The sequence below is a fragment of the Pelodiscus sinensis genome, chromosome 31 (assembly GCF_052426305.1).
Source record: "Pelodiscus sinensis isolate ZL-2025 chromosome 31, ASM5242630v1, whole genome shotgun sequence".
Lineage (NCBI taxonomy): Eukaryota > Metazoa > Chordata > Testudines > Trionychidae > Pelodiscus > Pelodiscus sinensis.
In genome coordinates this window covers 11,806,323-11,832,454 of record NC_143082.1, presented here as the reverse complement: position 1 = coordinate 11,832,454, position 26,132 = coordinate 11,806,323, and the positions used below count along the sequence as shown (strand labels likewise).

Below are 26,132 nucleotides of genomic sequence, written 5' to 3'. Positions count from 1 at the left end.
GCTCTGAGAAGCTTCCACCATTACTTCCAAAAGCGACGACGACTTCCTCGCCCTGGCCGCGTCCAGGCTGAGCCGCAAGAAGAGGGTGATCGGCGCGGCCATCGGCGTGGCCATGGTGCTGGTGCTGCTGGTGGCCATCCCGCTGCTGGTGCACAGCTCCAAGGCCACTGCGCAGTACGAAATGCTGGGCAGCTGCCGCATGGTCTGCGACCCCTACACGCCCCAGACCCACAGGGCGGCCTCAGCTGAAGCCAGCCAGGAGCTGGCCGTCATCTCCCCACCCCCGTACCTGCCGGGGGGCAAAGGGGACCAAGGGAGGAAGGGCAAGTCTGGGATCCGGGGCCCCCCGGGCCCGCCAGGACCGCCAGGGCCACGCGGGCCGGCAGGGGAACCAGGCAGACCGGGGCCACCGGGGCCGCCGGGCCCCGGGCCAGGGGGTTACATCCCGTCGTTCTACAGCCCCAAGATCGCTTTCTATGCCGGGCTGCGAAAGCCCCACGAGGGCTACGAGGTCCTGCGCTTCGACGACGTGGTGACCAACGTGGGGAACTACTACGAGCCGTCCAGCGGGAAGTTCACCTGCCCCTTGCCCGGCATCTACTTCTTCACCTACCACGTGCTCATGCGCGGCGGCGACGGCACCAGCATGTGGGCTGACCTCATGAAGAACGGGCAGGTAGGAGACAGTCCCCACCCCGCCCTGACGCCTGCTGGCTCCACCCACCCTACTAGCTCCGCCCACCCCACCTGCAGCCTACCCCATCCCTCTGGCTCCGCTCACCCCACCTGCAGCCTACCCCATCCCTCTGGCTCCGCCCAGCCCACCTGCAGCCTACCCCATCCCTCTGGCTCCGCCCAGCCCACCTGCAGCCTACCCCCTCTCCCCTGGCTCCGCCCAGCCCACCTGCAGCCAACCCCCTCCCTCTGGCTCTGCCCAGCCCACCTGCATCCTACCCCATCCCTCTGGCTCCGCCCAGCCCACCTGCAGCCTACCCCATCCCTCTGGCTGCGCCCAGCCCACCTGCAGCCAACCCCTTCCCTCTGGCTCCGCCCAGCCCACCTGCAGCCTCCCCTCTCCCCACTAGCTCCGCCCATCCCACCTGCAGCCTCCCTCCCTCCCCACTAGCTCCGCCCATCCCACCTGCAGGATACCCCCTCCCCACTGGTTCCATCCACTCCACCCAGCCCAGCTGCAACCCCCAACATTGTCTCCTTCCACCTTATCTGAAACTCCCTTTGACTCTTCTCACCTCCCCCATAGGTCCCAGCTTCTCCCAACCCCCACCCAAAAAAGATGATGGCTTTACCTGCACGCTACCTCCAAGCACATGCCCCCCTGGTTTCACCCTGCCAGTGTGCACACCTGCACTCCCCCCCTGCACCCAGCCTTCCCAGAGCTCCGCTGGGGATGGAGTCAGCGCTTTGGGGAGGGGAAGGCCAGCAGTGGGTCCCGGAGGGAATGGCCGCCCAGCCCCTCCAGACCAGTGCAAACAGGGCACTTTCTAAATTCCAGCCATTACCCCTGTGTCCTAATAGAAATCACACCTGTGCACACACCGGGCACGACCCCTTCTGTTCCTAACGGCCTTGCCCTGTTAACACGGGTAATAGCAACATGCATTTTCTGCAATGCCCAGGGATTATTTTGAGACAGGCACTAACTGTGTGGAGGGTTTTAAATGATAAAAATGTATTTCACATCGCTGGGGGGGGGGGGCAGCGGCGGGATGGGCAGACGGATATTCCTTTTGAAAGACAAAAACAGAGTTGCTAAAGCCTGACATGCAAACTAGATTAATGTTCCTGGGATCCTTCTGGGTCCAGAAAGTCCCTTTAGGTTTGTGACCCTGTGTCGGGGGTAGGATTAGCCACCAGCTGCTCATCCAGGCACCTGGGCCTGGGATCTGACCTGTTTGTTTTAATTATTCCTAACGGTAACATTTTGAAAACAAGACAATCCGGGCAAAGCAATTCATCTCCACTCAGCCCGTCAGAACAGAGGGGCAGGGTTCCCCGTTCCTTTGAAAAATGAAAGCAAACATCTCAGCATCTGCCCCAGAGGTGTTTATTTTTAAGTTAGCCTGGAGTTATTTTATTTGTAAAATATTGTGTTATTAGAATCAGGGCAGTGAGGAGTGGAGGAAACCGTCTTGTAATAATTATTAGAAGAAAAATAGATTTCCCCCCACTGCCCCAAAACAGCACAAAATAATAGACACACACCAATCAAAGCAACTCCACAAATAAACACACACACCCGGTCAGAACGCAAAGCGACGGGTTTGTAAAGTTTAATCAAATGGGAGGGGTGCGGTAGGGAGAAGTGGTTCAATTTTTATTTTATTTTTTCAAATTTAAAGGAATTGGAATAGTGGAAATGGGTTTTCAAAATATGCTCTTTGTTGAGCAAAAACCCCCCAAAAACTAAGACATAAAGCTGAATCTGCCTTGATGTTTTAAGAGGAGAGATGTTATACGAGTGCAAGTGGTGATTCCATGTGTGTGTGTATGTGCAAAGTATATTTTAATATATAGGACATATGAACGTTTGTGTGTGTAATATTTGTTAAAACATACCAACGATGCACAGGGAAATGTATACATCCAGCGGTGATATTTATGAAATATTCATTTTGTGTGTGTATGTGCAATATGGAATGTACATCAAATATTTGTATAGAGCAGTATATAGTCAAATATATTCTATGAAAATTATTCTGTACACAGAATAATTAGAAACACATCCCCACTGTGTGTTGCTGCTGCATTACACTGTCTATAACCTAAATACTTTACAGGATGCTTATATCATATTTATAATAGTTGAATGGGGTGTCTAAACATAATTCTAACAAACATTTTATGCACCTGTATTGCACAGATTGTATGATGCATAATACTTTGTTGAGCTGTGTATAAAATCTACGTGCATAAAATGTTTAATAGTTTATATGCATCTCTATAGCACTAAATACTTTACACGCATAGACCTACTGTAGTGATATGTTTTCCGAGTATGTTTATAGATACGTATGGATGACAATAGATACCTGCTCACCATGTTGACAGATTTATACTCACAAAATTTCCTCCAAAATTTCCTGTCTCCCCAACAGGAGGGATAAAAACCTGAGAATTTTCATCCCTGGAGAATCATTTGTCTTTTTCCCCCTTTCTCTCCTATTCAGCCTTCAATAAACTCAGATCAAATTTTCTCCTCCCTTCCACATGTTTTATTTAGCACCTTCTCCAAAAGAAGCAGGTGGGGTCAGGTGCTTAAAAATCTACTACCTTGAACCTGGCCCAAAATCAAACAAAAATGCCCCGAGAAATCCTGTTTATTTCCCATTTTGTTGGGTTGCTTTTCCAACGCCCAGCGAGCCCCGCAAAGGCCGGGCTTAAAATATTTAGTATCGGGTGATGCTTTTCTTTTGTTTTCACTAAAGAGAATAACTAGACAGTGGAGCGAAAACGTAAGCGTTTCAAATCTCAACCTGGATACCCTCCATTTATTAAAGATAAATCAACCATTGATCTCAAACTTTAAATGCATCCGCCTCACCCTCCCACCGGCTGCCTCAACTAATGAAAGCAGCACCTCGGAGAAGCCCTCTGTTGTGTCTCTCGAGCGAATCAATAGACATATTTACATTTGATCGCCAAGCGTCTCCACAAATGCTGTAGCCGTGGGATTAGCAGGCACTAACGCCAACCCCCCCACCCCCGGGTTATATAGCAGTAACTTCTTTCCATATCTATGCCGGTGCCGAGCGTAGCCCGTGCGCCTTCTTTGCTGTGTGCAAATCTTTACACCCAGGGCGAAATGTGGCCATAGACTCATAGACTCATAGACTTTAAGGTCAGAAGGGACCATTATGATCATCTAGTCTGACCCCCTGCACAGTGCAGGCCACAGAATCTCGCCCACCCCTCTTAGAATAATCCTCTCACCTATGTCTCAGATATTGAAGCCTTCCAATACTTTGAAGGCCCCAACATGCAGAGAGTCCTTCAGCTGTGATCTGTGCCCAATGCTACAGAGGAAGGCGAAAAACCTCCAGGGCCTCTGCCAATCTACCCTGGAGGAAAATTCCTTCCTGACCCCAAATATGGCGATCAGCTAAACCCTGAGCATGTGGGCAAGACTCACCAGCCAGACACCCAGAAAGTTCCCTATAGCCAGAATTGGTACATTTCACATCCTCCGTGCAAAGTAGACATGGGTGCAAGGGGCCGGGCAACGGGGAGCGTGGCCTAGTGCTGGGGCAGTCGGGGGCCGTACAATTCTTCTCCCGTGTCTATTTCAGCAGGCCTCTCCGCCCCGTGTCACAGCAGCCAGCTCTGCCCTGGGGTGGTGGGAACGACTTTCCTTCCAGCTGCCACCTAAAATGAGTCTGATGTGAGACGTTCCCATTTGACTCACCCTGTCCCCTGCAATCAGCCCAAGAACCTGGCTGCGAAAAGCTCCTTTGAGGCTCCCTGCCAGAGAATCAGGACCCTTAGTGCGTATCCAGAGGGCACCTTGATTAGGTAAAAGGCTCCCGATAATCAATTCCGAAAATCACTTCCAGAATCGCAGCTGGTGTAAAGTGACACAGCTCCTTGAACTTCAGCGCCGGGCCGGACTGTAACATAGTGAAAAGCCCCCTCTTAGGACCCCCCCCCCCCATAGAGTAGGACCTCCTAGCCTTGTCCGTTCTGTTCCTCGAGTAGAATGAAAGCGGGGGGCTGGAAATAGCTCGGATTGAAAACTGGCCCCAAAGTTTGGGTTGATTTTGTTTAGCGAGATTAACGGTGACATTTGGGGGGGCACATGACACTCCTGGCTCCTCGCCTCTTTCCCGCCGCTTGCCAACAGGAAGAATCGCCTGTTTATTAAATAATAAATGTCGGGAGGGTTAGAAACGGACAGCGCAGCCAGCGAGATCGGTTCGTTCGATGAGTCCCCGGGGACCTGTTTGCAGTCAATTTGTCAGTGAGGTTTTTTTTTTTAATTTTATTTTTAATACCAAAACACCCTCCTGTCAAACAAGATCAGACAGACTACATCCCCTCCCTCACACACAGCCCACCCGTCCATCTCTCCTAGGTCTAACAAAGCCCTTTTTTTACTTTTTATTTATGTTGCTTATTTTACCAGGGAATTAGAACCTTGGTGGTATTTATGTCCTATCGGCAAGACAGGGCGGGCGGGCAGCTGTTATAAATCCACCCTCCGGCGGCCGGATTTGGGTGCTGATGGGCACTTAGAGAGACTCACAATAAAATATTTGTATCCATTGTCCTTCACAATTTCCCCCGTCCAGCACTGCATCCCACAGGATTAGGACAGGGAGACCACAACTCTTCCCAGCTAGGATTCCTTCCCCCCACCAGCAAGACACAAACTCCCTTTCCCCTATAAAGCCAGGAGAAGATCTGCCCCCCCCCCCCTCCCCATCCGCATCCTGTCCTCCTGGAACCCACAATTTTCAGTACACCGACTGCACGGCTCATGAACATGCAGGACAGGTCAGTGCACCCCAGGAGTGGGAGACTGGTGGATTTCAGAGGCAATCATGCCATGCCAGAAAGTGTTTCAAGTTCACACAGAACACACACACACACTTTTAAGTGCAAGGGGCTAGGAATCACACACACACACACACTCAAGTGCAAGACGTTAGGAATCACACACACACCCACAAGTGCAAGGAGCTAGGAATCACACACACTTTTAAGTGCCAGGGACTAGGAATCACACGCCCACACCCACACACACTCAAGTGCAAGGAGCTAGGAATCACACAACGAACACACACACACAAGTACAAGGAGCTAGGAATCAAACACACACTCACACGCTAGGAATCACACACACACACACACAAGTGCAAGGAGCTAGGAATCACACAACGAACACACACACACACACTCAAGTGCAAGGCGCTAGGAATCACACACACACACACTCTCAAGTGCAAGGAGCTAGGAATCACACAACGAACACACACACACAAGTACAAGGAGCTAGGAATCACACAACGAACACACACACACACACACTCAAGTGCAAGGCGCTAGGAATCACACACACACACACTCTCAAGTGCAAGGAGCTAGGAATCACACAACGAACACACACACACACACACTCAAGTGCAAGGAGCTAGGAATCACACACACACTCACACACACACACACAAGTGCAAGGAGCTAGGAATCACACACACACTCACACACACACACACACATACACACACACTCAAGTGCAAGGAGCTAGGAATCACACACACACACACACACACACACACACACACATTCTTAAGTGCAAGGGGCTAGGAAACAAGCCGATTGGAGACGCCACCTTGTCACGGCAGGGTTAGGTTTGGGCAGAGGATCCGGGCTTGGGGGGATCCTGGTGTGATTCCCAGGTGTTGGGACAAACTCTCCCTCCCAGGGTCCTCCTGCCTAGAACTTGGAACCCGGGCCCCGTTTCGGCACCTCCGCCGCCAGCTCCCAAGTGACAGCCGCTTGGCCCCGCGCGCTCCCGAGCCTGGTGCTGCCGAGCGCTGACAGTCGGAGGAGTGAGATTTCAAAGTAATTACTAGCCAGCTCCAAGATGCCGTGTTGGGAGGGGGCAGGACTCGGAGCCGGCCGCCCCCTGGGCACCCGCTCCCACCTGGTCCCTGTCTGACAGGCATGGGGACGAGTTTGCTGGGCCTCAGCTGACCTAGGAAGGGAGGCAGCTGTCCGGGCTGGTGCTAATTGGCAGCTGCAGCGAGAGGCCAAGGATTAAATGGGCCGTGGAGATTGCACCCTGATCCTGCCCCTCGCGCGGGTCTCTTGAGGTCAGAGGGGCAGGCTGCCGGCACAGCTGTCCCCAGGGTGAGTAAATAGGCCCCCATCCCTCTCGGCCGCTGTCAATCAAGTGGGATCCACCAGCATGAAAACCACTCAACAAAATAGACGGCTGGCAGCAAAGCCTGCATCCTGGGGGAGGGTCTGCAGAGGAACATGGCAGCGTGGCCTCGGGACGGAGGCGTCTCGTGCCCCCAGCCCACTGTATCCCCCCGGGCGGGAGGGCACAGGCCACGCTCAGAGCAGCCCTGACCCGCGACACGGCCCCTTCCTGGGCTCCCTAGCGTCGGCCTTCATTTTACAAAGGAGGAACACAACACGAGGCGGCTGGTCGAAGGTCGCGCATGGAGCCTCTGGCAAGGTCTTTGCTCCCCTCAGCTCTAACCACTAGACTCCACTCCCCGCCGGAGCGAAGAGAAGGACTCAGGAGTCCTGGCTCCTAACCCCTGCCTCGGCACCGGATTTATGCTGATCTCTGGCAATGCAGGATGAAGAGGAGACCACCAAGGCAGGCTCCCTCCATCTCACCTGGTACCGGCCAGGGTCAGAGCCAGGACGCTGAGTTACGAACCTGGGGCCTGCACCCAGCTGACAAGTCGGCTTAGATCAGAGCCCTGAAGTAAAGGAAAAAGCTTTCTCCTTTCGCAGAGGACATGGAGCTATGATCTATTCCCCCCCTTCCCCCAGCCCAATTCTGCCTCTAATTGAAATCTGCCCCAGGAGCGCTTGGAAGCCGCATTCCTCACTCTGGCTAGGTGAGAAAACGCTGGAGGAATTAGTCAGTTCATCAACAGGCAGCAATCCCTCCCGACTTCTCTCCAGAGGGATTCTGCAAGCGCCGCATCGCGCTCAGACTCGCTGGTGTGCACCCCCTCCAAGTCGGCCGCCCTGCCAGCTTGGGCTGCGAGCCTGTCAGCTCAGCCTACCTCAGCCAGCTCGCTAGCCGGGTGGCCGGGGGGAAAGCTGGGTGAGGCAGCAGGAGGCGCTCATCACCCGCCTAGACAGCAGCGTCTCTCACCAGCCCTTCCTGCCTCCCCAGAACAAGGTGACAAGCCCTGGTCCACACCCGGCCGTCATAAACAGCTGCCGGGCTCCTGTAACATGGGGGTGGGGGAGCACTGCTGAGAGTATCGAGTCAGGGCACATTGCTCAGAGCAGGGCGACTGACAGCCCATGACTGCGGGCCCTCCAAACCAGTCACAACGCGCACCGCTGGTCACCACGCTGGCTAACAAGCCACCGGCCGTACCACCCCCTGCAGACGAGAGGCTGTGAAAGCCAGTCTCACCAAATCAAAAAAGGGTCTTCTCATCCCACAGGACCAGCCACATTCCCAAGTCAATTTATAACTTGGAGCTTACCCCAAAAGCACGCTGTGCCAACCCCTCAGAGCAGGGCTCCTCAACTTTGGAAGGCCCGGGGACCACAGTGATACTCATGCCGAAGGCCGCAACTTAAATGTGGCTGCATATACATGCAAATATATATGCAAAGATATGCAAATCGCTTCATTCACACCAATGAGCATGAATACAAAGATGAAGGCGAGACTACACAACACACAGGCCCCATTTAAGTCAGTTCTGCTGATATTAATAAAATGCAATATTTACCTGATTTCTATCCATATGACAGCACTTTTAAGAAGCAATGACAGTCCAGGAATTTAACTACTAAAATGAATATCAACAGAAGACCATTATATTGATTGCTTTTTTGTTTGGGCTCCTACTTGTGGGGTGCAAACAAACCGGCCTGGGGCTGCATGTTTAGTAGCCCAGCTTTAGAGTCCAACATTCACAGGTTTATCCATAGAAAGAAAGAAAGAAAGAAAGAAAGAAAGAAAGAAAGAAAGAAAGAAAGAAAGAAAGAAAGAAAGAAAGAAAGAAAGAAAGAAAGAAAGAAAGAAAGAAAGAAAGAAAGAAAGGGTTAAAATTGGTAAAGGAATCACATACATGCACCAGCTGCAAAGTTTGCCGGCTTAAGTCAAGTCTGTAGCCCAGATGGGTCATTTGTTCAATCCTTTGTTCAGAGCTTCAGTTCCTAGCAAAGCTTCTCCAGAGGTGAATCCTAAGATGGAGTCTGGAGTCACAGGAGCAGGTCTGTCCATGCCGGACTCAGTTCTTTGCATGCTGTGGCTCCCATGCTGGTCTGAACATACACAGAAAAGCTCATCAGCTGTGGATTGGCACCTCCCAGGGCCTGTTGACAGCTAAGTGCCCCTGTTCCCTTGACTAACAGCCTCTTCGCAACAGGCCGCCAGTGAGTGTCTCCCAAAAGCAAACATCTGAACCACAAGCACGAAGCCGAGACTCATCACATCACCTGTGGAACAGTATAACCTGCACCAGCGACTCCTCAGCTTTCCATAGACACCTCACTTGGCCCACTTTGTGCACGATTTGTTGCAAACACAGAACAGTGGTTGCAACAGTGCGTGGTGGGCTCATATCCCAGTCTGACAAGATCACACACACCCCAGGTGTGGCTGGGTTTCTTCCTGGCGCATGCTGCTTGTCACCGTTAAAGAGTTGCTCTACCCCACCCCAGAGGCAGCTGCAGGTCAGTGCCGGCTGAACGTTGTCGTCTCTGTGTAGGTCTGCTAAGTGCTCAGGGGTTCGAGGGGCTGGACGGGAATGCACAACTGGCACTCACGCCCAGGACACAGATAACTCGGGGAGCTTGTGAAGAGCCAAACAAGTGGCTCTATTTGTGAATGGGATGTTGGATTTCAGCCAATCACTGATGCCCTCTGGTTTCAGGTGCCTGTGTCTTGGGGTGCAGATTTGCAAGGGGCTCTGCCCCGGACTGAATGCGACCTCTCTAATCCAGCTTCTGTCTGGGCTGTATTGGATCCCCCTGCATCATTGCGGCCTCTGGGCATCTCCAAAATAGTAGCATGAGGCATTAGCCTGTGCCCACTTGTAATGACTGAGGAAGGTTAGGAAGGCAGACGGCAATTAACTAAGCTGGAATGAACCCAGCACTCTAGGGTTACATCCCCAGGTCTGCCAGCCAGCGCCTGGCCCAGGGGCATGACGGTAGCTCCTGCAGTGTAGCACCCCCTAGTGGTACGCTGGGGCAGTGGGTTTAGCATGACCCACATGGCAGAACACCTCTCACGGAATCAAGGCATGCGCCTCCCGGGTCTCCTGTCCAAGTACTGGCCCTGGGACGTGTGGGAACTGATGGGTTCGCAGCATGGGGGGCTGAGAGGGGTGAAGCCAATCGATTAGAACCGGGGAGCTGGAGCCAGGATGTCTGGCTTCTGCTCCTGGCTCTGCAAGTCACTGCCTGTCTCTGTGCCTTGGTTTCTCCATCTGTGCAATGGGGATAATTATATGGCCCAGCTTTGGCTGCAGAGCAAATTCATTAAAGTTGCTTTTTGCGGGGGGACTTTAGCCACATAACCCCCAGCAGCTCTGAATGATAAATAGCCCCCAATACCCAGCTCCCCCCCCAAGACAAGTTCCCCCCCATTCCAGTCTGCTCCTCGCTTGGCTTCTACCAGCTGAATCCCAGCATGAGGAAGAGGGAAAGGATAGACAGAGGCACCTGATTTGTGTGTGTGAGGGGGAGAGAGCTGGGGTATGAGTCCGTGCGTGTGGGATTCCGTGTGTGTGAATTTGTGTGTGTGTCCCGGGATGTGAGGGGGCCATCCAGGCTGTTGCTTGTGTATTTATACTAAGCTTGCCCAGCCCTTTTCTAGTTCTTTCCAGCAGGCCTCAACAATGCTCTACAAGGGTCAGTGTCATGGTTCCCCGTTGTACAAGTGGGGAAACTGAGGCATGGGTATGCCATGCGACAGTTAGCCAGCAGGCCAATGGCAGAACCAGGAACAGAAATTATATTTCCTGAGTCCCAGCCCAACGCTCTGGCCACTAGGTCACACTCTGGACCCCTGATGGGGTGGGCAGAACATGGTGACGCTGGCATCAAACGGGTGTTCGGGAGGGGGCAGATTTAAGTGAAAAGGAGTTTTCCAGGTTTTACCAAAACGAGTAGCATCTGCTCATCGCTGCCTCGAGCAGCCCTTGGAATCTTGGAACAGATCGTGTGGCATTTGCAAGTGATCCAGTCAGACACACACACCTTTGAGAACTGCTGTTGCATCACGCAGAGGACTCGCACTGGGCAAAATTTTTTGGCAACGTGTTTGTTGACTGAAAAGCGCAATGTCGTGACAAACTCAGCCAATAATTTTGCTCCAGGGTGGGGATTTCTAAACCGTCCAACAGTTTTTTCGTGTTGCCATTTTCAAAACAAAACATTTTGACGTTTTTTTGTTTCCAAAGCACAGTGTTATTTTGAAATGTCCCTGGAGTTAAGTAAAAATCAAAAGGTTTTAAAAAAAATCCACCTAAAAACTAAACAAAATATTCACCCTGGACTACATTTCTTTTTTGGATTTTTTTTTTTTTTTTGAGCCACTGAACAAAAAAACCCCAAAACAATGATTTCTTCACTTCCTCACGGACCCGCAGTGACTTTGTGTGGGTCTGGCGAAATGTTACCATCCGTGGATTATAGGGGGTGTCTGTAATGGTGCTACTAGCATCTTCCTGCCACCTGTAATGATGTTACTCTCTGGGTGCAAAAATGTGCGTTGTTTAGTGAGCCAGCGTCTGTGTGTGTCTGTGTGACTGTCTAGCTGTGGGAGCAGGCGAGTGTGTTCTGATATTCACTGTGTGTGTGTGGTTATGCTGGTCCCGCACCCGGTGGGCAGATGTGCGTGTGTTGTGTTACTGAGTGTGTGTTTGTATGTGAAGAGGGGGTGCAGGAGCCCATGGTATTTTTCTCAGGGTGGGGGCAGGATCGGTGTATTTGCACAAGGTAAGGCGTTGCCTGTTGGGCTGTCATGCAAGGCTGTGGGCTAGGGACCCACTGGGGTTGTGGAGAAATTCCAGCTGAACCCCAAGAATCAAACCCTTTCTTCCTTTTGCAGAGGGGGATTCCGGGGTGGCAGCAGCAGGCAATTCATCTCGGCCTTGCAGGAAACATGCCGGGAGGACGCTGCGATGGGCTCTGACTATTTTATTTTCAATTCTTTGGGGGGGGGGCGGAGGTGCCAGGTTCGGGATCTGCAGGGAGTTTGAGCAAATGGGGTCTGATGGGGCAATCTAGAGACTTGTCATTGAGCCAGGACAGATGGGGTGAACTTTCCACAGGCCTTTCCCTGCACCCCAGTGCTACCCCAGGGGTGCCCTGATGCAGGGAGTGTGGGGCTCAGACTGTGGGGCAGCAGCTCTGCCACCAATTTGCTGTGTGCCCATGAGCGGGTCACGGGCCTGCTTCGTGCCTCAGTTTCCCCCCTGTTGTGAAATGGGGGCCCTGCTGCTTGCCCGTTAGGAGCGCACTTGTGAGGCACAATTCCTGGATGTTGAGCAAGGCCTGGGCTTGCAGACCTTCCCAAGTCTGGTTCAGTTCACAAAGGACTCCCCCTCTCCACCACCCCAGCACAGCCTAGAGGCCAGGCGGATGGGGGAGGCTCAGTTTGGAGCCAGCTGAACGGGTGGTGGGAGTGGAGGCCTCCGGGCAGAGACGGATTCAGAGAAGGGGCCCTAAATCTGCTCCGCGAAGCCCTGTCCCTCCCAGGCGGTGGCTGCCCTCTGTCCCCAGCAGTTTGATCCTGTTCAGCGCGGTGACAGGCAGCCGGCGAGCAGCCGCATCAAGGCTTCAGCCCGTCGTCAGAGGTTTTCCACCAGGGCTCGGGGAGGCCGCTGAACCGAGAAGCTGGGTGCCGGGCGATGCACAGCCCCTGGCCGGGGGAGGCAGCGCCAGGCGCTGGAGCACTGACCCCCCCACTGTGCAGTGACGGCTGGCCCAGGCCCCAGCAGGAAGAAACGGGAAGGGAAACATCGCAGCCAGCATCAGGAGCCAGGGAGGAAAAAGCCGGAGAGGGGGACTGGCAGCTGCAGTGGTTAAAACCAGGCTCACACCCATAGATGATTGGCAGGAGCGCTCCGGAGGGGGCCCTGCCCCCTATGCTCTCGCCTACATTTTAATTGCTACATGGGGTGCCCCCACATGCCCCCCCCGTGCCTCCTCCTCCCACAGGCACCAGCTGCCTGTGGTCACACCTGCCTGCCCACTGCCACCCATTCGGCAGCACCCCCAAACCCAACCACGCTCACATGGCGGGGGCCAGGTCAGCACCCCCAAACCCAACCACGCTCACATGGCGGGGGCCAGGTCAGCACCCCCAAACCCAACCACGCTCACGTGGCAGGGGCCAGGTCAGCACCCCCAAACCCAACCACGCTCACGTGGCGGGGGCCAGGTCAGCATCCCCAAACCCAACCACGCTCACGTGGCGGGGGCCAGGTCAGCATCCCCAAACCCAACCACGCTCACGTGGCGGAGGCCAGGTCAGCATCCCCAAACCCAACCACGCTCACGTGGCGGGGGCCAGGTCAGCACCCCCAAAGCCAACCACGCTCACGTGGCGGAGGCCAGGTCAGCACCCCCAAAGCCAACCACGCTCACGTGGCGGGGGCCAGGTCAGCACCCCCAAACCCAACCATGCTCACGTGGCGGGGACCAGGTCAGCACCCCCAAACCCAACCACGCTCACGTGGCGGGGGCCAGGTCAGCACCCCCAAACCCAACCACGCTCACGTGGCGGGGGCCAGGTCAGCATCCCCAAACCCAACCACGCTCACATGGCGGGGGCCAGGTCAGCACCCCCAAACCCAACCACGCTCACGTGGCGGGGGCCAGGTCAGCATCCCCAAACCCAACCACGCTCACGTGGCGGGGGCCAGGTCAGCATCCCCAAACCCAACCACGCTCACATGGCAGGGGCCAGGTCAGCACCCCCAAACCCAACCAGGCTCACGTGGCGGAGGCCAGGTCAGCATCCCCAAACCCAACCACGCTCACGTGGCGGGGGCCAGGTCAGCACCCCCAAACCCAACCACGCTCACGTGGCGGAGGCCAGGTTGCACCCCGGCCAATTCCCCTGGATGCCAGGCAACCGAGTGAGTCCCTGCGCCACACCCCAGCAGCCTCCTCCACTGTCCGTCAATGTCACAGCTGCACCCAGACAGGAAGCATTTGCGGGTCACCCGCACCCCAGGAAAAGGTGACGACACAGAGAACAAACAAACAGCAACCCCCTTCCGCCCCGGGGTCGGATCCTGCAAGCCCCTGAGCACCGAGCGAGTGGGAGTTAGGTGCCTAAATCCCTTTGTGGCTCAGAGCCAAGCAGGTGTAGGATCCTCTACGAACAGCCCCATTTCTCCTTCCCCCTCCCTCGCCTGGCTAGTTTTAGTTTTAAATTCCACAAGCCGCATCATCTGCACTAGGATGAAGCGTGTGTAAAATCTATTACTGGGAGTGATTAATAATGAAAATATGACAATGATCAAATACAATTATCAACAGACCTTAATTATATTTCCTATTAATATCCTAATGGGAAAAAGTGACCACTGACCCGAAGAAACGCCTTGAAAAACAACCCCTCCCCTGTCACCCTGGCTGGGCTCGAGGTTCTCCTCCCGGCGGTTTTGGGCCATGTGCCGTGGGTTGCGTTGGGCCCCAGGATGTCAGAGAGCGCAGGTGGGTGAGGTCACGTCATCATGCCTCGTGGTGGGACAGGCAGCGGCAAGGCGCCATTTCTGAAAGGACCTGTTTAAAATTCATTGTCACACACGCTCATGTGCCAGGCCCGGAGTCCCCCTCCCCGGGCTGGGCACCGAAAGACACGCTGCAGCCGGGGGGGGGATGCCGCTCTGCCATGTTCTCCAAACATAACAAAGAGGTTGAATCTCAGCTTGGAGACCAAAGCCTGATGCGTGCTTAAGCAGGGCGCTGCCAGGCCAGGATTTTGCAAAGGCTGATGTCAGCTTAAATTGGGGAGGATCCGGCCTCAAATGAGTAATGTACATGCAAGGTGCATTTGTTATTGCTGTGAGCCCCAGCTGTGCTCGCCACCTCCCTCCCCACGTCCCTGGAGGGACAGGCACTGGCCACGGAGCTCAGTGTGAAAACTGAGAAATCGGGCACGCAGGGCTGGAGAGATTAACGGGACTTGCCCGGGTCTCTCTGGCAGATCTCCTGGGTCCCAGTGCAGAGTCTTAGGCAAAAGCTGCCGTATCTTCCCACATGGCCCTGCTCTACGGCCGTCGAGCCCCTGGGAAGTAAGGCCCTCGCAATATCAATACTTAATGCTCCTATCAAACATCAGGCAGGCTCCAAGTCATGCCAGGAGCAGTCCTAGGCCTCCCCGCTCATTGCACTGCAGAGATTCCCTCTGACAATTAATTCCCTCTGCACCATTAGCACCTACTCCGGCACGTTGGATACTCCAAAATTAGCCGCGTAGAACCATAGAACACTAGAACTGGAAGGGACCTTGCGAGGTCATCGAGGCCAGTCTCCTGCCTTCATGGCAGGACCAACCACCGTCTAGATCATCCCTGACAGGTGACTGGCTAACCTGCTCTTAACTATCTCCAGTGATGGAGATTCCACAACCTCCCCAGGTAATTTATTCCAGTGTTTAACCACCTAGACAGGAAGTTTTTCCTAATGTCCAACCTAAACCTCCCCATGCTACAATTTAAGCCCACTGTGACCCTAGATCCCTTTCTGCAGTGCTCCTTCCTAGACAGTCACTTCCTATTCTGTATGTGTGTGACTGATTGTTCTTTCCTCAGTGGAGCACTTTGCATTTGTCCTTATTGAATTTCATCTTATTTACCTGAGAGCATTGCTTCAGTTTGTCCAGATCATTTTGGATTCTAACCCTGTCCTCCAAAGCACGTGCAACCTCTCCCAGCTTTGGATCATCTGCAAACTTAATAAGCGTACTCTCTATGCCATCATCTAAATCATTGATGAAGATTTTGAACTGAACTGGTCCCAAAACTGATCCCTGTGGAACTCCACTTGTTATGCCTTTCCAGCATGATTGTGAACCACTGATAGCTACTCTCTGGGAACAGTTGGCCAATCAGTTATGCACCCACCTTATATTAGCCCCATCTAGGTTGTATTTCCCTAGTTTATTTATAAGAAGGTCATGGGCCAATACTATATCAAATGCTTTTCTGAAGTCTAGGTATACCACATCTACTGCTTCCCCCTTATCCACAAGTCTTGTTTTCCTATCAAAGAAAGCTCTCAGGTTGGTTTGACATGATTTGTTCTTTACAAATCCATGCTGACTGTTACATATCACCTTATTATCGTCTATATGTTTGCAGATGGATTCCTTAATTATTTGTTCCATTATCTTTCCTGGCACAGAAGTTTAGGTGACTGGCCTGCAATTTCCTAGGTTGTCCTTATTTTCCTTTTTATAGATGGGCAATACATGTGTGTAACACCAACAGGCGGAATGGAACCTGGGACCTCTGGAGCTTAGTGCATGATCTAAAAAGCCAGCTGGTACTCAGCTAAGGCTGGAGAACAGACTCATTATTCCCTCTGTAAGTGGTTTTGGTGCCACCAGATGGGACAGTGCAACACCCCCAGCAGGTGTGTGGGTTTCATGTGCCCTTTTCCAGTCTTTTACATTCATAAAGAGCATTCTGACGGTGCTGTTCAGGACCAAACACGGCTGACTAATGGCCTGCAGCAGGGGGGTTGGTTTTCCAGTTGTGGTGTTATTGGATTCTCATATGAACATGCAACATATTGTTGCAACCCCTGTTCTAAGTCTGCACCAAATCTTGTACAAAGTGGGCCAAGTCAGGTGTCTATAGAAAGCTGATGATTCGTTGATTCTGTTTATACTATTCATATGCACATAACATTTTTGTACATGAAGTTATGAGTATTGGCACTTGTATTTAATATATTTGCTTCTGGGAGATGATCAACAGGCTTCAGTCCACCTAGCTTGAGAGGGTTGCTAGTCAAGTGGATCGGAGTATTTTGACAATGGACCTTAAGTGGTGCCAATCCACATCTGAAGAACTTTGCTGTGAACATTCAGACCAGCATGTAAGCCACGGCTGCTTGCCTAAAAAGGATTGAATCAGGCATGAACAGGTGACCTGCTCGTGTGACAAATTCCATGGGGGGGTACTTTTGCACAAGGAGAACCATGAGATTTCCTCTGCATGAGCTAGGCTATAAAGAGGGCACTACGGGTTCCTCCAGTTTTGTCTTCATTCCTGTCTTCATTGCAGCTCATCATTTCAGGAACATCTTTGCTATGAATTGAGCCCAGCAGGACTGATAACCCATCCTAACAAAGGATGTGTTCCAGAGATTTATAAGACAGCAGATTAATCCATTTCTGCCACAAGCCTGCACCAAGAATTTTGTAATTGGTTTATGTGATTTGAGTCCTTTAACAATTTTACTCCCAACCTTTTCCTTTTCCTTTCTTTCTTTCTTTCTTTCTTTCTTTCTTTCTTTCTTTCTTTCTTTCTTTCTTTCTTTCTTTCTTTCTTTCTTTCTTTCTTTCTTTCTTTCTTTCTTTCTTTCTTTCTTTCTTTCTTTCACCTTTAGATTTTAGATTCTAAAGGGTTGCCACAACGTGCTCTTTTGGATATGATCTAAAGTATAAATTGACCTGGGAAAGTGGTTGGTCCTTTAGGATCAGAAGAATCTGTTCGCATTTGGTGAGATTGGTTTTCATAACCTCTCCTCGGTGTAAGGAGTGGTACAGGTTGTGGCATAGAAGAGCTAAGGGGATTGTTTGGGTGACTTCTTGCTGGCCAGCGTGGCAAACGACAGGGCTCTCTGTGACTGGTTGGGTGCTGTATATTGGAGGACTCCCAGTCTTGGGCTGTAAGTCAATTTGCTCTGATTTGACCCTCTCTGTGGTGACCCCAGAACCCAACTATATTACACCCGTGTCTTGCAAGGCAAGCAGATGGGGCTAGGAATAAGGGTTTGTATTAAGGCAGGAGCCGGAGGAAGCTGGGTGAAGCCATGTGGCTCAATGGAGGTGTTGCCGGAGGCAGTGCTGAGCCCCCTAGGAGCACAGAGTGGGTCTCACACCATTTGGTGTGTTCTTGAAAGCAGCTCCAGCCCCAGGAGACCAGAGATCTGGCTCTGAGCCTCCATTTGAGCACCAAATGGATGTGACCAAGGGGCGGGGGGGGGGGGTGTCCTGAGCTGCTCATTCTGTTGCACGCTCACAAATAACTCAGGTGTGCGTTTGTGTGGTTCTGTTATTTATATTTAACATACTATGTAATTAGTGAATTAACAACCAACAATATCATGAGGATATGATAGTTATAGGAAATATTACATAATTCATAACATAGTGCTGTTAATTATTATTATATAGTGTGGTATATTTTAATACTATACTGCATAAATGTAATGACTGTGCCCTGCTAATTACGAATTAATAATATAATTGTATTCATTCTCTGCTTAGCTTATTAATGATTCCTCTCTAGATAGTAACAATATAGAGGTGATTCACCCTCAGGGCCCCAGCCAGGCCCCGAGACTGGCCCCACACCACGGGAGGTGTTTAGTCAGTCCATTGAGTTGTGGCGACGCTCCCGATCTCCCAAATATATTGAGCGCAGTGAGTTCAGCCCCCACCCAGCTTCTCGCCAAACCCCTCCCCAATCCATTCAGAGCCCCCCAACTGTCCCTCCCACAGCCCAGCGATGACTCATGCCCCCACATAAATTCTACCCCCCTCCCCCCCGTCACAACCTCTGCTCCTTCTGCAGCGACTGGGTCTTTACCCCCCCTGCCAGGCCTGGGGCGTTGGGAGGGAGTGCCCGGGATTCCCCCCCACCTGGTATTTCAGGGAGAAAAAGAGTCATGGGGGGGTCACAGAATGGGAGGGGGAAGCCGAGCAGCCCTGAGTGGCTGGGATCTTTCTGCTCCCTCCCCCAACCCAGAAGCCCCTCCTGGCTCCTGAGGGAACAGGGGAGCTCAGCCAGCCTCCCCGGCAGCTGCTCTGATTGGCTGCTCATCCCCAGGGTGCGGGACAACGGAGAAGGCAGCCAATCAAATGGGGGGTCCTGACCCTCAAGGCTGAGGCTCCCAGGGGGCTGGAGTTCCCCAGTGCCAGGGCAGCTGCAGCCAGGACACATGCACGAGCCTGGGAGCAGAGTGGCAGGATCGGGGGGGGGGGGGGGCTGTAGCTGCCAGTGGAAAGTTCACTTGTCTTGACCCAGGGATGGGAGTGAGTCACCCCCCCAACCTATTGCCTGGGGTGGGGGCAATTCACATACCCCCATAACCACTGCCTGGGGCAATGCACCCCTCCCAGAGCCACGGCCCAGGGGCTATTCACACCCTCTACCCCAGACAGGGTGTGATTCAAATACCCCAGACCTGCTGCCTCCCTGGATTCTCCTCTGTGGGGAAGTTTGAACTCGGGGTGGGACCCACACTAATTGGGCCCTGGCGCTCAGCCTCTGGCCTGTGCTAGGCCAGGCTCAGACAAGACCACCCCAGCTCCCAGCCCTCCCCTTCCAGGCGCCAGCTCTGCAGCAGAGAGATGCTTGAGGCCAGGAGTGCAGCTGTCAGGCCCCCAAGTTGCTCAGGGCCAGAGACCAGTGGAGAGGCTGGGTCCCTGCTGTGGGGCTCTGGCCATCTCTGCCCTCCCACACCCGTCAGTGGCTGCCGTGCGGTGAGGGGTGGCTCACTGGAGCCCTCCCGCGTGGGAGCAGGTGCAGGATCGGGGCTCACCCCACCCATCTGTTCCAGGGGCCAGAGCAGGGTGCCTCTTTCCTAGCCCTGTCTGGCTGGAGACCCAAATTCCCAGGCCTTTTAACACCTGCTGGTGCAACTTGCCTCCCGCTCGAGGGGCAGCCAATTAATGAGGGAGCCAGGGCACGGGGCTGGCCAGGTCCTGCCATCCCCCGCCAGCTGGTCGATGCAGCAAAGTCCAGGGAGGCTGCAGGCTTCTGTGACGATGGAGCTGCGTGGGGAGGGGGGATATTCAGGGAGAGGGGTTGGCGCATTTGTGGATTAGCACCTGGCAGGAGGCGGGGGGTTAGTACACACGGACGGTAGCCAGAACCCCTTCACCTCCCTTCATTGTTGGCTTGTGGCTCCATTTCTCTGCTGGGACCTTTGGGACCTGCGCCATCCCACCGCCCAGCCCCATGCAGGTGCTGCAGAGCTGAGCGAGGGCAGGGTGGGGTGCAGACCGGAAACGGCGGCACATTAGCAAGGTATGGAGGGTGGGGCTGCTTCGTATGGGTTGTGTACCTTTCAGATGTAGCGCTGACTACCCCAGGCTCCACTAGGGGGCACTGTGCGATAGGCAGCAGGGCATGGGCTCCACAGGGGGCATTCTCCCCTGGCACACAGGCCTGACCTGTATGTGCTCCTAGGGGGCTCTGTGCTGCAGGGGGCCAGCAGGGGGCGCTCTCCCCTGGCAGTCTGTGCTAGGCACTAGGGGGCGCTGTGCTGCAGGGGGCCAGCAGGAGGCGCTCTCCCCTGGCAGTCTGTGCGAGGCACTAGGGGGCGCTGTGCTGCAGGAGGCCAGCAGAAGGCACTCTCCCCTGGCAGTCTGTGCGAGGCACTAGAGGGCGCTGTGCTGCAGGGGGCCAGCAGGGGGCGCTCTCCCCTGGCAGTCTGTGCGAGGCACTAGAGGGCGCTGTGCTGCAGGGGGCCAGCAGGAGGCGCTCTCCCCTGGCAGTCTGTGCTAGGCACTAGGGGGCGCTGTGCTGCAGGGGGCCAGCAGGGGGTGCTCTCCCCTGGCAGTCTGTGCGAGGCACTAGAGGGCGCTGTGCTGCAGGGGGCCAGCAGGAGGCGCTCTCCCCTGGCAGTCTGTGCTAGGCACTAGGGGGCGCTGTGCTGCAGAGGCTAAGGGGGCAGTGTTCCCTCTAAGATTTCCCACACATGAGGGGAGTGAATTTTGTCTTATGTGCCAGTATTGAGTCCCTGGGCGCTTGCTCGGATGTGCCATCCTGGCACCCAAGTTATTCATAAATATCTTATCGATCTCCCCCTTTTCCTTCTGCTGCCATGTCTCCCGCCCTCCCCTTGCCCCATCTGCTCCCCTGGTGCCTGCTGCCCCCCACCCCTCACCCTCCTCTGCTGTCCTAGCTTCTGCCCTTCTCACTCCCCTCAGCTCTCCTGGGACCTGCCCCCTCCACTGCACCTGCCCTTCTCTTCCCCCTGTGCCCCACTCTGATCATCTGTAGCTACCCCTCCCCATCCCCCCTCCTAACACCTCCCTCTACCCACCTGCTCTGCCTCTCTCTGGTGCTCGTCCCTCCCCCTCCACATGTCTGCCCTTCTGCTTCACTCCCACAATCCCCTGGCACCTGCACCTTCCTGGTGCCTCCCCCTTCCCTGACTGCCCCTGCCCTGCTTGTTCTCTTTCACCCTGGTGCCCACCCCTCCCCACCCTCTGCCCCAGTTCTCCTCATGCCACTCTATGCTCTCACCCATCACTTGCTCCATCCCCTGCCTTCCTCATACTCACCCCTCCTGTCACCCCCTCTTCTCCCAGCACCCACTGCTCCCCTCTCCTCTTCCTCCCTCTTGCCCCCATTGTCCCTCCCCTTTCCTCTCCCAGCATCACCCTGTCCCACCCACAATGACACCTCCCCTCCCCTGTTCTGCCCTTTTCCTCATTGTCTCCTCTTGGCCCCCTGGCATTTGTCTCTACTCCACCCTGCCCCTTGGGGCCTTCCCCTTTCTTCTCCTGCCCTGCCCGCCCCAGCACGAGCCCCTTACTCCCCTCATACTCCTTCCCCTTAGTTCTCTGCCTGCCCCTTTCTGTCTTTGATGTGGAAAGCAGTTTGTGGGGATGGAGCTGGGGCTGCAGTGCTATTTTTAGTACCTCAGTCTGGCCCCAGAAGCCCTGGCCCCAGCTGCTCCCAGGGCAGGACCGTGTGCTGGGGCTGAAGCAGAGGCTGTGTGCGGTGCTATTTTTAGTACCACGGTCCCAGTCCCTGCGGGCGACCCTGGCTCCAGCTGGAGTCAAGCGGCAGCCTCACGAGGCCTGTTCCAATTGGAGCAGCCTCACCTCATGCACCTTGGCTCCAGGAAGAGCAAAAGGGCAGCCACCTGCCACCAGGAACCCGCCAGCCACCGGCCACCGCCACCACTCACCTTCCATTTCAGCAAGGCGGGGAGCAGTGAGCGCTGTGACGTGGCTCTTAAAATGACGTGTAAGGACCTAACGTTTTTAGTGCGCAGCCCCACAGGTGCGCAGCTTAGAGGGGACACTGGGGGGTGGGTCAGCAAGGGGCACTTTCCCCTGGCAGTCTATGCTGGGCACGGTGCTGCAGAGTGTGGGAGGCTCAGCAGGGGGCACTGTCTCTGGCAGTCTGTGCTGGGCACTAGGGGGCGCTGTGCTGCAGGGGGTGGGGGACACAGCAGGGGGCACTGTCCCTGGCAGTCTGTGTTGGGCACTAGGGGGCACTGTGCTGCAGGGGGTGGGGGACACAGTAGGGTGCACTGTCCCTGGCAGTCTGTGCTGGGCACTAAGGGGCGCTGTGCTGCAGGGGGTGGGGGACACAGCAGGGGGCACTGTCCCTGGCAGTCTATGCTGGGCACTAGGGGGCGCTGTGCTGCAGGGGGTGGGGGACTCAGCAGGGGGTGCTGTCCCTGGCAGTCTGTGCTGGGCACTAGGGGGCGCTGTGCTGCAGGGGGTAGGGGACTCAGCAGGGGGCGCTGTCCCTGGCAATCTTGCATGACCTCCATACACTGCAGGCTCCGCCCACTCCACCTAATGCCGCGTTTCCCCCCAGGTGCGGGCTAGCGCCATCGCCCAGGATGCCGACCAGAACTACGACTACGCCAGTAACAGCGTCATCCTGCACCTGGACGTGGGGGACGAGGTCTTCGTCAAGCTGGACGGGGGGAAGGTGCATGGGGGCAACACCAACAAGTACAGCACCTTCTCCGGCTTCATCATCTACCCGGACTGAGCCCCGGGGCCCTCGGACTGACCCCGGCTGCATCCCTCAGCCCTCGCCCCGGGGCCCTCGGACTGACCCCGGCTGCATCCCTCAGCCCTCGCCCCGGGGCCCTCGGACTGACCCCGGCTGCATCCCTCAGCCCTCGCCCCGGGGCCCCTGGACTGACCCCGGCTGCATCCCTCAGCCCTCGCCCCGGGGCCCTCGGACTGACCCCGGCTGCATCCCTCAGCCCTCGCCCCGGGGCCCTCGGACTGACCCCGGCTGCATCCCTCAGCCCTCGCCCCGGGGCCCTCGGACTGACCCCGGCTGCATCCCTCAGCCCTCGCCCCGGGGCCCTCGGACTGACCCCGGCTGCATCCCTCAGCCCTCGCCCCGGGGCCCTCGGACTGACCCCGGCTGCATCCCTCAGCCCTCGCCCCGGGGCCCTCGGACTGACCCCGGCTGCATCCCTCAGCCCTCGCCCCGGGGCCCTCGGACTGACCCCGGCTGCATCCCTCAGCCCTCGCCCCGGGGCCCTCGGACTGACCCCGGCTGCATCCCTCAGCCCTCGCCCCGGGGCCCTCGGACTGACCCCGGCTGCATCCCTCAGCCCTCGCCCCGGGGCCCTCGGACTGACCCCGGCTGCATCCCTCAGCCCTCGCCCCGGGGCCCTCGGACTGACCCCGGCTGCATCCCTCAGCCCTCGCCCCGGGGCCCCTGGACTGACCCCTTCTGCACCCCTCAGCTGTCACCTCAGGGTCCTGCTGCAGGGGAATGAACTAGGATGGACCCCCTAGCTCCAAGAGGAATGGGGGTGACTGTATCTAGGGGTGCAGAGGGAACTAGGGGCTTTAGGGCATCTGCTCTGGGACCCCCCCAGACATTCCCAGTCCCCTGATGACATGGGGGGGATCCTGGGACGGAAAGGGTCGGGTGTGGAGGGGGGCGCTGGGCTGTGAGGCTGCAGTTCGGAAGGGGCCCTGCTCCCCCCAACCTCGGGGTGGGATCCACAATGGGATCGGGGGGCTGACACTAGCAGCCTGGGCAGAAAATCTCCCCCTGCACCCTCCAGAGCCTCCCAAACTCCAATGATTTGACCCATGCAGTGACCCTGCCCAAGGCTGGGGGCAGGGCAGGGACGGGGGGAAAACAGCCCCCCAATTCCTCCTCAATGGCTCCTGTGCTTTGCTCTGACTCCCTCCCCTGGCACCCCAAGGGCAGGAGAGAGCTGCCTGCCCCCTGGCATTGGGGTATGAATTGGGCATCCCAACACCCCCTCCTCACAGCTCACTCCCTTGTATCCAGCCCCCTTCCCCACCCTCCAAAGCGGGGAGAAACCACCTGCCCCTCCTCTCTTCTGCCCCATACTCAGCCCCCATCTACACCCCACAAGTCTCTTGCATGAAGGGTTGTGGGGCAGTCCTAAATATTGCTTTATATAGACTCAGGGGGGTGCCTGAGGGATGGTCCCATGTCCCATCATTCGGCTGACGGGCACCTGTCTGTATATAATCTCACCACTGCCCCCTGCTGGAGGCCATTGGAGTTACTTGAGCGCGCAACATAGACCCTGTAGGACCAGGAGACGATGGAGAGTCTCCCTCCCAGCCAGCCTTTGGGAGTGAGAGGATCTGAGTCGTACTGGGGAGCCCAGCAAGCCCTGGGATGGTCATAATAGAGAGATGGGTCTGGCTGCGCCAGGGTCTCCCTCATCACAGCTGCCTGCTGTAGTGGGCTCCCTCCACCCCCAGTGGCTACCCATGGCAAGGGGGTGGGCAGTGACGTGAGCCACAAGAAAAATGTCCAGCCTCTTCCCAGCGACCAGCGAAAGGAAGTTGGGTCTGAGCCGGGCCATGGGGACCCCCGAATCCTACACTGCTGATCCCCTCCCCCATACAAAACAGACCCTGCTACACCAGAGCCCCACACCGCCGTCCCCCAGCACCTCTCACTGCCCCACAGCCCTGCACCGCCATCCCTCAGCACCTCTCACTGCACCACAGCCCCGCACCACCGTCCCCCAGCACCTCTCACTGCATCACAGCCCCACACCGCCGTCCCCCAGCACCTCTCACTGCACCACAGCCCCACACCGCCATCCCCCAGCACCTCCCGCTGCACCACAGCCCCGCACCGCCATCCCTCAGCACCTCTCACTGCACCACAGCCCCACACCGCCGTCCCCCAGCACCTCTCACTGCACCACAGCCCCGCACCACCGTCCCCCAGCACCTCTCACTGCACCACAGCCCCGCACCGCCATCCCTCAGCACCTCTCACTGCACCACAGCCCCACACCGCCGTCCCCCAGCACCTCTCACTGCACCACAGCCCCACACCGCCGTCCCCCAGCACCTCTCACTGCACCACAGCCCCACACCGCCATCCCTCAGCACCTCTCACTGCACCACAGCCCCACACCGCCGTCCCCCAGCACCTCTCACTGCACCACAGCCCCACACCGCCGTCCCCCAGCACCTCCCACTGCACCACAGCCCCACACCGCCGTCCCCCAGCACCTCTCACTGCACCACAGCCCCACACCGCCATCCCCCAGCACCTCCCACTGCACCACAGCCCCACACCGCCGTCCCCCAGCACCTCTCACTGCACCACAGCCCCACACCGCCGTCCCCCAGCACCTCTCACTGCACCACAGCCCCACACCGCCGTCCCCCAGCACCTCTCACTGCACCACTGCCCCACACCGCAGTCCCCCAGCACCTCTCACTGCACCACAGCCCCACACCGCCGTCCCCCAGCACCTCTCACTGCACCACAGCCCCACAGCCCTGCACCGCCATCCCTCAGCACCTCTCACTGCACCACAGCCCCACACCGCCATCCCCCAGCACCTCTCACTGCACCACAGCCCCACACCGCCGTCCCCCAGCACCTCTCACTGCACCACAGCCCCACACCGCCATCCCTCAGCACCTCTCACTGCACCACAGCCCCACACCGCCATCCCCCAGCACCTCTCACTGCACCACAGCCCCACACCGCCGTCCCCCAGCACCTCTCACTGCACCACAGCCCCACACCGCCGTCCCCCAGCACCTCTCACTGCACCACAGCCCCACACCGCCATCCCTCAGCACCTCTCACTGCACCACAGCCCCACACCGCCATCCCTCAGCACCTCCCGCTGCACCACAGCCCCGCACCGCCATCCCCCAGCACCTCTCACTGCACCACAGCCCCACACCGCCGTCCCCCTGCACCTCTCACTGCACCACAGCCCCACACCGCCATCCCTCAGCACCTCTCACTGCACCACAGCCCCACACCGCCGTCCCCCAGCACCTCTCACTGCACCACAGCCCCACACCGCCGTCCCCCAGCACCTCCCACTGCACCACAGCCCCACACCGCCGTCCCCCAGCACCTCTCACTGCACCACAGCCCCACACCGCCGTCCCCCAGCACCTCCCACTGCACCACAGCCCCACACCGCCGTCCCCCAGCACCTCTCACTGCACCACAGCCCCA

At 56.3% G+C, this 26,132-nt stretch overlaps 1 protein-coding gene across 1 annotated transcript; it reads left to right on the top strand.

Moving 5' to 3' along the window:
* The first annotated feature begins 10 nt into the window (after positions 1–10).
* Positions 11–23,593, top strand: C1QL4 (complement C1q like 4). The gene is made up of 2 exons (XM_075903404.2): positions 11–676; positions 22,491–23,593. Exons 1-2 carry the CDS (start codon positions 113–115, stop codon positions 22,668–22,670), a joined length of 744 nt encoding a protein of 247 aa, XP_075759519.1. The 5' UTR covers positions 11–112; the 3' UTR covers positions 22,671–23,593.
* Positions 23,594–26,132: the final 2,539 nt, after the last annotated feature.